This window comes from Lemur catta, chromosome 22 (assembly GCF_020740605.2).
Source record: "Lemur catta isolate mLemCat1 chromosome 22, mLemCat1.pri, whole genome shotgun sequence".
NCBI lineage: Eukaryota > Metazoa > Chordata > Mammalia > Primates > Lemuridae > Lemur > Lemur catta.
In genome coordinates, this window is record NC_059149.1 from 24,215,066 (window position 1) to 24,228,135 (window position 13,070).

General features: G+C 39.0%; 1 protein-coding gene across 3 annotated transcripts in view; it reads left to right on the forward strand.

Moving 5' to 3' along the window:
• The first annotated feature begins 131 nt into the window (after positions 1-131).
• CDCA2 (cell division cycle associated 2) overlaps positions 132-13,070 on the forward strand; it is a 30,752-nt gene continuing 17,813 nt past the window's right edge. For 2 of the 3 annotated variants that reach the window (XM_045535788.1, XM_045535790.1), the window contains exons 1-8: positions 132-432; positions 756-816; positions 919-1,092; positions 2,415-2,569; positions 5,160-5,301; positions 6,543-6,739; positions 8,219-8,303; positions 12,013-12,224. In XM_045535788.1, the coding sequence (XP_045391744.1) occupies positions 756-816; positions 919-1,092; positions 2,415-2,569; positions 5,160-5,301; positions 6,543-6,739; positions 8,219-8,303; positions 12,013-12,224 (1,026 nt within the window). In that variant the 5' untranslated portion in view covers positions 132-432. Of the gene's footprint in view, positions 433-755; positions 817-918; positions 1,093-2,414; positions 2,570-4,916; positions 5,060-5,159; positions 5,302-6,542; positions 6,740-8,218; positions 8,304-12,012; positions 12,225-13,070 lie in introns of those variants that run through there. The other variant, XM_045535789.1, reaches the window with a different exon arrangement.

Here is a 13,070-nt window from a genome sequence, read left to right on the forward strand (position 1 = left end):
GGAGCGGGGCCCAGGAGCGCTCGGGCCGCGCTCGGACGCCAGCGCGGCGGCGGCGGAGAGGTTCGTGAAGTAACGCCGAGGGGCGGGGCCGCGGTTTGAATCCGGCGGCGGCGGCCGGGCCCGGGCAGGGCTGGGGCGGCGCGGGCTGCATGGGTGCGCGGCTGCGGGGCTGCTGGACGACCCGGGGAGCAGTCCCGCTGCCGGCCAGGCGGGCAGCAGGTGCTTTCCCCGGCCGGTCCGGAGAGCTGGGCTCTGGAAGGCGCTGGGGACGCCCGGGGCTGCGGCGTGCGAGGCGGGCGAGTTGCCGCGACGGGACGACGGTGCCGCTTCCCCGGCTGCTGCTCGGACTCTGTTCTGCTCACCCCGCACCGCGGAGCCAGCGGCCCTTCGAGCACCTGCTCTGGGTCCCCGGGCCCACACGGACCTGCTGAGGTAGAATTCCTGGAAACGCGCGGAGCTGCGTCGTTCTCGGGGTGCCCTGGTGGTCCCCGCACTCCCTGAGGGTGAAAGGCCTCGGCTTCTGTCTGGGCTGTGGTTTGTTTTAGCTCGAACTGCAGTTTCCTCCCTTTCTTTCTCTTGGATTTGAGCTTCAAAAGCACTCCCTTAACATGTGTTTTCATGCCAGTATGAATTGTATTAGAATTCAGTCATGAGTGAGGTTCTTGATCGAATCACGTTAATTTTGCTGGTTGGGTTATTTTTTGTTTGTTTGTTTTTCTTTCTTTTCTCTTTTTCTCCCCCTCTTCATCTTTTAGATGGATGCCAAGTCAAAAGACAAGCTCTCGGAAACCAAAGAGTCTGCTATCACTAATGCTGGTACGTAGTGATCTGCTTGTTGCCTCCTTGTGAAATTTAAGATGTAGGCATTTATTTGTCTTGGTAATGATGTTTAGCCCCTGCAACGTGTTTCTGTTTCAGAAAATGCCTCTTTCATTTTGGGAACGGGGAAGATTGTGACTCCTCAGAAGCATGCAGCAGAAGTACCTCCTAATCTTTGCACGACAGATGCTTTTAAATCACCTATGAACTTTTCCACAGTAACCGTAGAGCGATTGGGAATTACATCTGAAAGCTTTGTTAAGAACTCTTCAGGTAAGAGAAGTTGTCATTGTAGTGTTTTTCAAGTTTAAAAGTAACTCGTAAAACTCAGCTTTGTTTGTCTATATGTACTGTTTTACTACTGTAGGTGTCTAATTTTTTGCAAGCTTGCTTTTTCAGGGAGACTTCCGTGCACATGCACAGCTCATTTAGCATGGCAGGAATTAACGGGATCCCGGGACACCAAGTGTAATACTGTTCCTAGGTCAGAGTTGTGCTTTATGCCCATACCGGACAAGAATGGTGTGTGATCACTTTTTGACCTGACACAGGGATACAGAAGAGTGTATGACATGAATAGTAATGCATTTTATTTTCGTATTTGGCAAAAATAAGAGAACGTTTAAGAGCAATTAAGAAAATACAACATGGAAAGATTGGAATGTGCCTCCCTCAAAAATCACAAACTGAAAATTGACTCGGGCTAGTCTTTAAGCAATAGAAATGAAATTCATCTGTGGAGTCTAACGTAGATGGAGAAGAAAGAAATACTGTATGGGAATCTAATTGACTTAGAGCAGCCGTCCCCAATCTTTTTGGCACCAGGGGCCAGTTTCATGGAAGACGATTTTTCCAAGGACTGGGGATGGGGGGTTGCGGAGCTCAGGCCGTGATGCACAGCCCGTTTCCTAACAGGCCACGGCCCAGGGGATGGGGACTGCAGGCTTAGAGGACAACATTTAGAAATGGAGGATAATGGAGGATTTTGGAGTCACAGGGCACTATAATACGTGAATGAGATAAGGCCAAGGGGCACACCATCCTGTCTTTCCTTCTCAGTAATATTAGTCCCTTACACCTTTAAAAAGCCAGACTCACTTTGTGTGCATATGCCAAAATTCAGGGTAATGCTTAAGGTAGGTAGATATCTAAGAGAAACAAAATCTTCTTCAAGAATTAAGAGTGTGAGAGTGCCTACGTGGAGATCTTGCCTTTCAGGCCAAGACTGACTAATTCAGAAAGAGAGAAATTCTTAGTCAAAAGCAAGACATTACCCACCTGTATGTGCAGGAAATATGGGACAAGAAAGAAAACTATTAATTAAAATGTGTTCATGTATTTATTCAATAACTATTTAATAAATGCTTTCGATGTACCAGGTTCTGTTCTAAGATTGTGGACTCAATCAGTGGACAAAACAGAGACCCCTGTCCAACTGATTATGTATGAACAACTTGGCCAGTAATTCTCTACTTAGATTTCTGTAGCATGTATTTATCTTGTTTTCTCTCTCAGGCTGGTACATCACGAGTCTTGGACATGATTACTAATGATTGCCTTGTTTTGTTGCAATTTATAAGAGTGTTTCATTACAGGAAAGTCATCATCCTATCTTAAAAAATCCAGACGACGATCTGCAGTTGGTGCTCGGGGCTCACCTGAAACAAACCATCTGATTCGTTTCATCGCTGAGCAGCAGAATTTAAGGACTGCTAAGAAGTCTCCTTGGGCACGGGATTCCCCTGCACAGGTATGATTTTCTTCTAGGTTCCATCATGAAGCTTTTGTGCTATGCTTCTGCCTTCTCGTGTATCTCATCTGTTTTGGATCTGGAGAGAATTTTCTCTGTGTTTTAACAGAGTATGCAATGGATATTTTAAGAGTTATGAGACCCTGGATAGAAATGGCTTTCTAAAGGAGCTTTCTGTTTTATTTTGCAAATTTTTTCTAGTCAGTGTCCATTTTTCTATAATGAAGTGAGGCACTACAACCTTTTTCTTTTAATAGCTTATTTCTGAGCTTCTAGTTTTTTCATGACTACTATGTATTAGTTTATAGGGGCAAGGGTTTCCCAGGGCAAAATGTATTTGGGACAACCGTGTGGAAAGGAGCAAATTATTCATCTTCTGATGGGGATGTATGTAGCTATACAAAGCAGTCAAAGAGGTGTCATTATTTAAAGTAGAAGTTGGATCATTCACCCTGCTGCTCAGAAACATCCCGTGGCTTCCTGTGATGCCGTGAATTACACCAAGACCCCTTCCTGGAGCCTCATACCCTCCTCTGGGCTCCTCTCCCCATGTCCTCCCAATTGCTGGGCACGCTGGCCTTCGTTCTGCCCTGTGCTCTTTCCACCCAGGGCTTTAGCTCTTGTCCTGCCTTGTTCTTGCAGAATGCTTCCCTCCTGTGATGTCTTCCCTTAAACCACTTTCTCATTATGAGTTTTGGTTTCAACTCAGATTTTACTTGAGGCAGGGTTCTGTCCTGGTTCTAGCCAACACAGCACTTTTAGGGGCCTGGCCACATTACTGTTTTATCTTCTCAGTAGCACCTCTTGTACCTGGAGCTATGTTAATAGGTTTTCAGAATTTCACTCTAGAATGTAATTTCTCCCCTGGATACTGAGCCCCTGGAACAGGTTCTGGTCCATGGAAGGAATGTTGAGTGACCAACACAGTTCATAAGGCAAAAGCATCAAAAAAGCAGTACATTTGGGATGTTTCATTTATTTTGTATATGAGCATTGGTCTCTTTCTCCAAGAGGAAATAGAGAAAAAAAATTTTGACTAGGGAAACTTATGATTTACTTTAAGCAGCGCGTCTCAAAGTGCTCCAAGTTCCTAGGGTATTAAACCTACCCCTACCATGTTGAAATAAGTACCAAAAAAAGCACATTCAAGGTAAATTGTATGACCTTGAGATAATTTTTCCTCTATCGCTCATATGTGGATGAGTTGGCCACAAGCCTTTTCTGAATGTTATGTGCTGTTTATGTCATAAAGGTTGACATCATCAAGCATATTTGAATTTAAAATGTTCTGTTAGCGTGTAATAGAGTTTGCTTTATGAGTGTTCACTGGGGATAGAATCAGTATGTGAATACAGCACCATCACACATGGCTTCAAGACTTTCGCTGCTTCTCCATACGGTAACTTAAAGAGAGGTAATTTTTTACTTTTGCCTATTGATGTAATTTTTTAAATTGTCACATGCTCTCCATTGGTGGAATTGTGTTCACAGTCCAAATGATAAAGGAAAAAAAAATCTGGATAGAGAACTTAGTCAGTGACTTATTTTATATGTAAACTGAACTCTTAAGTTTTATATTACTTTCCCTTATCTGGCACTTCTATCCCTGATAGTATAAATTTCATTTTAATCAATCTTTGGTTGGAACCCTATTAGTGGGGTTTCCAGAGAGCTGTGCTTACACCATCTACCTTTGCATGTTAAGCAAATGGCTGGCTTCAGCCCTAAGGAAGCAAGCATCCTCCAGGCCCCATGCAATCAGGAACGTTTAGCTGGGGAGAGCGGGAGGGGAGAGTAATGTGAGCATGGGTATCTGAGCACATATGGACCTTCTGTGTCCCGTCCTGGCCTCCTGGGCTGGAGGGTACAAGTGGACTGATGCAGGTGCACTGAGACGTACGTGTGACACATGTTTTGTACAGATGACTTCTCATGGACACCTACAGCATACCTTTGGTAGAATTTGCAAATGAGCCGGTTCCTCCTGTTCCTTGTTCCTTGCCTCATCCCAGGCTTCAGTGGGTTTTTTGTGCCTTCCATATAATCTCAGTCTAGCCTTTCAGCATTTTTGTGCTAAACATCTCTTTCCTTTTTCCATTCAAATTTGTTTCACTGAGATGAATCAGGCAGTAGAAGCTAAGGTATGAATGAAAGCCCAAAACCCCTCAGAATCCTTCTAAACGTTGTTTATTCCCCAAATAATGGGGGATACACTTTTTATGAGTCTCTTTTTAAAGCATGTTCTACCTACTCCAGACATCTTTTAGTATGATCCAGGGATTCATCAGTATTAACCGGCACATAGCTGTACATCTCTGTACATATAACTCTGTTCCTCCTTGCTCAGGCTTTGCTAAAAGTTGGAGGAAGAGCAGAGGGGAATCTGAGATGATTACAGCTCACCGACTATTCAAACTGGAAATGTGTAAATCCACGGTGAAGAGGCTCTGCCACACGAATCCATTACCCCTGATCTTCAGAAAGCCTTTGGTGTGCTATATTCGCCTTGAATTCAGTGGCTGTAGGCCTAGAATATAGAAACTGTGTTTGATTTGATTTATGATACCCTGTATGTTTTGTACTTTCACAGGGCAGCCCTGCACTGTATCGAAATGTTAACTCTTTAAGAGAGCGAATGTCCTCTTTCCAGTCAGTTTTTCACTCCATAAAGGAAAACGAGAAAATGCCTGACCGTCCAGAATTGTCAGAGGCAGAAGACACAACAGACTTGAGTAAGTAGAAAGAATTCATGTGATTTTGACTTATGTATTTATAAAGATAAGCTTCTAAGATGTGAAACAATTTCGTTCTACAAGTGAAAGCAATCTTTTCAGAGCCCAGGTGTATTTTTTGATGGAGCCTAATATTTAAAATTTGGAAGATTTCACACAAAAATAGGGATTTCTGTTTTCTGTTAAAAACCCTAATATCAGGCATTCCTGATTGTACATTTCCACATGGTCACAATTTTAAGTTTTAAAATGTCAGAGCTAATTAGCTCATTTCACCTATAGACTAGAGCTTATAACAAATCTGAGTTTATAAACCTTGATTTTTACAAAATTGCTATTAAGTTTGGCAAGCATTTATATGAATACTGAACACCAAACCTTGATGTGAAAAACAAATATGTACAATCTGATAATCTACCATATTTTAACTCTTAGATTGTATTAATAATTCATTTACTTTTTCAGTAATTTTTTATTTTTTATTAATCACAAAGGATTTCAGACCAGAATTCAACAAAATCTTGGCCTTACTGTAATCATTATAACCATTTCTCTGGTGCTTTACATTCTAAGGTTCCAAACGATTTTGTTTTGACTTCTTGAACCGTCTTCAAGTGCACGTCTCAGTACCTACTTGCATGCAATGCTCTATTAACCCAAGACTGGTCCGATTCATCTACCTCTATGGTACTTGACCACAGAGGTAGATGAATGTACTAATTTGTGTTTGTAGTTTGTAACCTATCTTTTTGGTTTTTCCCTGAGTTTTAAGATTTATTTTATTTACATCATTGTTGTAATTCTGCAGACAATTAAATTCCTTTTTTGTAGCTAGAAAGAACTAAGGTATATTGTAGTTGTATTTTTCACAAATCATGCAGTGTTAGAACGTAAGTATATCCTTCAAAATGTTCAAAATAAAAGGTTTTATTGTAAATTTAAAAACAGATACCATATCAGACATGCAAATGTATTTTAGGAGATCTTTGTACGTTTTAAGATCTGAAAAGACGTAATTCAAATAATTAAATTTATTATTTTCTTTTCAATAGTCATATTCTCTTGCCTTTCTGTTAGATTTCCTTTTTTGAGGAAAGTGTATCCTATATTTTCATTTTTATTGATTTAGACTGAAGCACTAAATTTTCCTAAAATTATTACAATGTACAAAATTTTAAAATTATAATGTAAAATATTATACCTGTGTCATTTTTAAAAAAAAACTTGTTTTGTGCGTATAGCCAAAAAGGAAGATCTTAGTGAATGCCAACAGTCTGGGTTCCCTGCAGAGTTACCATCCAAACGTCGGAGAATATCCCCTGAGAGCAACTCTGACGAAAATCAAACCGATGCTGAAGGAAAAGTAATTGATCTTCAGATATTGAGTATTGATACAGACAGAACATGTACAACTGAAACTTCTGCTGATCTTTCTCAGGTAATTCATTTACTTTACACATAGGGAAATGAAGCTTTGGTTTTGTGCACATACAATTTTAAGGTTGTCGGTGTCGTTCTTCAATTTTAGCACTTTCTTCTGCAATGTCATAGCTGGGGTTTTAAAGTGTGTGTGTGTGTGTGTGTGTGTGTGTGTGTGTGTGTGTGTGTGTTTCCTATCTGCTAATTTTATTATTATTGGTTGGTATTTGTTGTTACCAGAAACAGTTTGGATGGATATGTTGCTTTTGATTCCTAACCTTAGGTAAAGGACTTTGTTGCAAGGGTAAGCCTTGTTGTCTTCTGCAAGTGAGGGATTGTTCTAGAAGGTGATGGTTCAACGGGGAGTAGGTAATAGTCCTGCCCTTAAGCAGCTTTTTTTGTACTGGGGAAGGCGATGTATAAACAGATGATTTAAACATAACTGGTGAATAGAATGAAGATTCGTATGGGGGATACTCCTCAGGCCTGGGGTTCTTACACATCTTCTTGCTGCTACTGACTACTGAGAAGTAGGGTGCTATTTAGCAATTTCTCCTTTGCTCTGTTCACTTCTTTCAAGTAGTTTTAGGGATTTTTGTGGTTTATAACTACCTAAAGCCTGTCAAGATTATCAAAAGATGATAACCGACGTGACTTACTAAGTTAGGAGAAAAATAATACTGTTGAAAATCTGTTGACCTTCCCACAGATGTAAGCAGGGAGCTAGTCTCAAATGACTGACTTTTGCTTGGTACTCTTAGTGCCAGTTTGACCCAGTAGGTTTTCATTTCCTTCGAGAGAGGAGACACCTAATGCCATTGCAGTTGGAACTCTTTCTGTACCTTCTCTTTCACTTAGCTCCAGCAGTCATCCTGCTCATCTTATTTGGACTGGCTGAGTAGAAGTTTGATAGTTATTAGAGATTCTTCAGGGTCCAGTGTGTTTCATTTGTATCTCGTGGTCCCTTCTTACCTCTGCATTATTCAGGTTACTGTGAAATCACCATCGGACAGAGGCAGTAGTAATTTTTTGTTATGAGAACGTTGATGAATTATGTGGCCATACACCACGATTTAGAAATTATTTCTGAACTATATGAGTGTGTTTTCTATCTTAGCTGTTAATGTTCTTCCCAGCCTAGCTATTGATATCATTTGGTGTCTGACTAATAATTATGTAACACATTTATTTTGAGAATTTTTTTCTTTAAAGGCTAGCAAGTGACACAGCTTTCTAGGCTTTAATAAGGCAACAAAAATGTGTCCTTTAAACTTTTTCTAGGGGATTGAAAATTGTCTTGTGGGATGTTTAGGATGCAATTAGGGTGCATACTCCATTGTTAGATAGCTGGATACTTTGAGTTCACTAGTAATGAAGGTGGTTGAACACCAGATTTCCAGGTAATCTATGATGCTTACTCAAATCTTCAAAAAGCTGTCAGTAATACTACAAGTAATAAAACGTGATACTTCTCTACTCTTTAAATGTTTTCCCCAAGAAATCATCTGAACTTGCTTCAACGCAGTCTGGAGCTTCAGTTGAAGAGTCTCTTCCCCTCACAGAGTTCACAGAGGCCTTAAGTGGTAAGTGTTTAATTTTTTCTTAGCAAATGTGCCAGTGCCCCACTCAGTGGACATGCATGATTAGTGTTCCTGTTCACGCTGATGGGAAAACTAAAATGGTTCTCTACTTTTTAGCATCTCATGGCCTAGTAGAAATGTGTTAGAATTCTTGTTATGTGAGGGATATTCTCTTCTTGGAACTGCACAGGTTTGTCATAAATGTCCTTTATTCTGTTAAGGTGCATTCTATACCTAATCTGTTGAGATTATCTTGAGATGGTGTTGAATTTTGTCAGATGCTTTTTCTGTGTCTATTAAGATGATTGTATGATTTTATTTTACATTTTGTTTATGTAGTGTATTACATTTATTGGTTTAATAATACTGAACCATCCTAGCATCCCACAGATAAATCCCACTTAATCATGGTGAATGATTCTTTTAACGTGTTCCTGAATTCAGTTTGCTAATATTTTGTGGAGTACTTTTTTATCTGTGTTCATCAGGGATATTGGCCAATGTTTTTCTTGTAGTGTCCTTGTCTGGCTTGTGTTAGGGTAATGCTAGCCTCATAAAGTGAGTTTGGAAGTATTCCTTCTACTTTCATTTTTTGGAAGTGTTTGAGAAAAATTCCTCTTAGTTCTTCTTTAAATGTTTGGTAGAATTCAATTGGCCATCTGGTCCTGGGCTTTTCTTTGGTTTGAGACTTTTTATTATTTCAATCTCTTTACTCATCATTGGTCTGTTTCAGATTTTCTGTTTCTTCATTATCAGTTTCTTCTATGTTATCCAATCTGTTGGCATATAACTATTAATAATAGTTTCTTATGATCCTTTGTATTTTAGTTATAATGTTTTCACTTTCGTTTCTCATTTATTTGAATAGTCTCTTTTTTTTTTCCTGGTTAGTCTAGCTATGGTTTGTTTTGTTTTGTTTCAAAAAACCAACTCGTAGTTTTGTTATTTTTCTATTGTTTTTCTAAGTGTTTCATTTATTTCTGTTCTGATATTTGTTATTTCCTTCCTTCTGCTTTGGGCTAGTTTGTTCTTTTTGTCATTCCTTGAGGTATAATGTTAAATATTTTATTTGTGAGCTTTCTTCTTTTTGGATATAAGTGTTTGCAACTATAAATTTCCCTCTTAACACTGCTTTTGCTGCATTCCGTAAGGTTTGGTATGTTGTGTTTCTATTTTTGTTTGTCTCAAGGTATTTTTTATTTCCTTTTTGATTTTTTTCTGTGACCCATTGGTTGTTTAGGAGCACGTTGTTTAATTTCAACATACTTGTGTATTTTCTATGATTTCTTATACCATTGTAATCCAAAAAGATACTTATGATTTCAGTCCTCCTAAATATAAGATTTGTTTTGTGGCTTAACATATGGTCTATTACGGAGACTGTTCTGTGGACGCGTGAGAAGAATGTGTATTCTGTTGCTGTTGGATGGAATGTTCTGTATATGTCTCTTAGAATCATTTGGTCTAACAGTAGTTCAAGTCCAGTGTTGACTGACTTTCTGTCTGGATGATCTTTTCATTGCTGAATGTGGGATATTGACATCTCCTTCTATTATCGCAGTCTTTTTCTTCAGATCATTTAGCAATTGCTTTATGTATTTAGGTGCCTAATATTGGGTGCATATGTATTTACAGTTTCTATGTCTTGGTGAATTAACTCTTATTATGTAATGACCTTTGCTTCTTTTTATAGTTTTTGCCTTAAAGTCTATTTTGTCTGATATAAATATAGTTATCACTATTCTGTTTTTGTTTCCATTTGCATGGAATATCTTTTTCTATCCCTTCACTTTCAGTCTGTTTGTGTTCTTAGTAGTAAAATGAGTTCTTGCAGGAAACATGATTGGATCTTGGTTTTCTTATTTGTTTGGCCACTCTGCCTTTTTTGGTTTTTTTCCTCACCTTCCTGGCAACTATGGTTTCTATTAAAACGTGTCAGTGCTTGACTAGTACTAGTCAAGAATTAGGCTGCTGTTTCAAAGACCCCAAAATATGACAACTTAAATAAGATGGACATTCCCTCCCCCTTGCCCCCCCATGCAGAACTCTGGGAGGCAGTCCAGAGCTTTCACTGGGACTTAACTAGGATTTGATCTTATTACTTGTCTTCCTCAAAATGGAGCTTCCCTCCATGGTCTAAGACAGCAGGTCAAGCTCATGCCATCATGTGCCTTCCCGCCAGCTGGAAGGAAAAGGGAAGGAAGAGGGAGGTGGGTACAGACCCTTTAAAAGTGCCATCAGCTTGGAGAAAGATCCAGGTGCCACTCTGTCTTTTTATTGGAGAATTTAATCCATTTACATTCAAGGTAATTACTGATAGATGAGGACTTCCTGCTGCCATTTTGCAATTTGTTTTTTGATTGTTTTGTGGGTACTTGTTCCTCTCTTGCTGCCTTCCTTTGTGGCTTGGTAGTTTTTGTGTTGAATCCTTTCTTTTTATATTTTGTGCATTTACTATAGATTTTTGGTTTATGTTTACCATGAAACTTACATAAAATATCCTTATAACAGGCTACTTTAAGCTGATAACAACTTGCCTTTAATCGTACCTGAAAACTACATTTTCACTCCTTTCCCCCCACCTTTTAGGATTTTGTTGTCAGTATTTACATTGGTCTTTATAATTTGTATCTCTTAATTTACTGTAGTTACAATTGTTTTTAGTAGTTTTGTCTTTAAATCCTCCTACTAGGGATAAACTTGCTTCATATTGCCACCCTTGCAGTATTAGAGAACTCTTGAGTATGACTATGTATTATACTGTTGAGTTTTTTACTTCCATATGTTTTTTGTTATTAATTAGAGTATTTCCTTTAAGCTTTAAGAACTGTGTTTAGCAATTCCTATAAAGCAGGCCTAGTGGCGATGAACTCCCTTAGCTTTTGTTTGTCTAGGAAAGCTTTTTTTTCTTCCCTCATTCCTGAAGTATTCAGGTGAAATATTCTTGGTTGGCACTTTTTTAGGGTTTTTTGTTTTTCCTTTTAACACTTTGAATATATCAGCCTACTCTTTCCTGGTCTTTAGGGTTTCTGCTGAGAACTCTGCTGAAGGCCATATGAGACTCCCATATGAGAATCTGACATGTTTCTTATTTCATGCTGCTTTTAGTATTCTTCCTTTGTTCTGGTTTTTAATAATTTGATTGTGACGTATCTTGGCTTGCTTCTCTTTGGGTTGAATTTGGCAACCTCTGAGCCTTTTGTACCTAGATGTTGTCGTAGTTCCCCATATTTGGGAAATTTTTAGCCATTATTTTCTTAAATGTCTTTTCTAGGCCTTTTTCTCTCTGCTTCTCATGAATTCTTACGATGCAAGGATTAGTTTACTTGATGTTTTTTTCATAATCCCCATAGCCTTCCTTCATTCTTTTTCATTCTTTCTGCTCCTCTGCTTAGATAATTTCAAATGCCTTGTTCTATAGTCCAACGGGGTGTCTCAGCCTTTCTCTCAAGTTCTAGGATATTTAGGATGGTATTTTTGTGTGTGGATAATTGGATTTCTCTGGGGGACAGGGGATGATGCCAGAGAACCCTTATTCAGCCATCTTGCTGACATCACTGTAGTGTTTTCTTTTATACCAAAGTACATATGAGTAAGAAATTAGATAGAATTCAGATTTAACTGGGCCCCCTGCATCTTTATGTGCTAAGTCTGGCATTACAAACAGATTTAGACACCTTCCACCTCTCATGTTTGTGTTTTTATCTCTAAGAACCCAAGGTTGCTGACTGTGTAGAGGGCAGAGGATCCAGGGATGCTCTTTCACTTGACGCCTTCCCTGCAGCTGTGAGCCCAGACTCAGTCCCTGCCTTCGGGTCACCAGCTACTCCGGTGTGCAGGAGGGACCTTCCATCCCATGAGACCTTTGTGCTTCGTTCTGTGCTGAAGAAACCCTCTGTCACAATGTTTACAGAGAGCTTACAGGTAAGAAGAGGGTTACATTTCCTAAAGCAAATGAATAAAAATTCATTTTGGTTTAAAGCAATACCTCTGAAATGTCATTTATCATACTGGTTTAAAAGGAAATGTCTTACCATAAACTTTTTCCTCATCTTTTCTCATTTATAGTATTATGTGGAGTTTTTCTTTTTTTTTTTTAAATAAAGTATGGATTTAGTATGCAGCATTTAATGTAAGTAGAGTGTAATTTACAAAAGGTTCATAATCTTAATTATAATTATCAATGCATTCACATAATTATAGTTTACTGATTAGTTTTATATGATGTTAGTTAATCATAATTAATGTGTCAGTCTGTTACCTGTCTATCCACCCGAAATATCTGGTCTTAAAAATACCTCTTACAGCTGTGCTTTTTTCCCTATGCTGAGTTAACCTGAGGAAAGAGGAAATTGATGGAAAGTAGCTGGCAGTTCTTGAGTGGTTTCCACTGATAGTTCTGGCATGTATACAGCAGTACTTTAAGAAAGGTATTGGCCCCATTTGACACACACTTAGGTTTGCAGGTTGTTATGGGAACCCAGATAAGTTTGACTTGTTCACAGTGCCTTGTTCAAATCCAGACTTGCAAATTAATAGCTGGGCAAATTATTGAACCTCTTTGTGTCGGGTTTCCTTGTACGTAAAAGGATAATACTAGTAATTTAGCCTATAGGGTAATTTGAGCATTAAAGGGGATAATAATATGAAATCGCCATCAGTACGTGGTACATCAGAAATACAAATCTTTTTTCAAACCATAAGCATTTTAACATTACTATGCCTACAAATCTGTTTCAAAAGCCAAAATGAACTAGGTAACCTTCCATC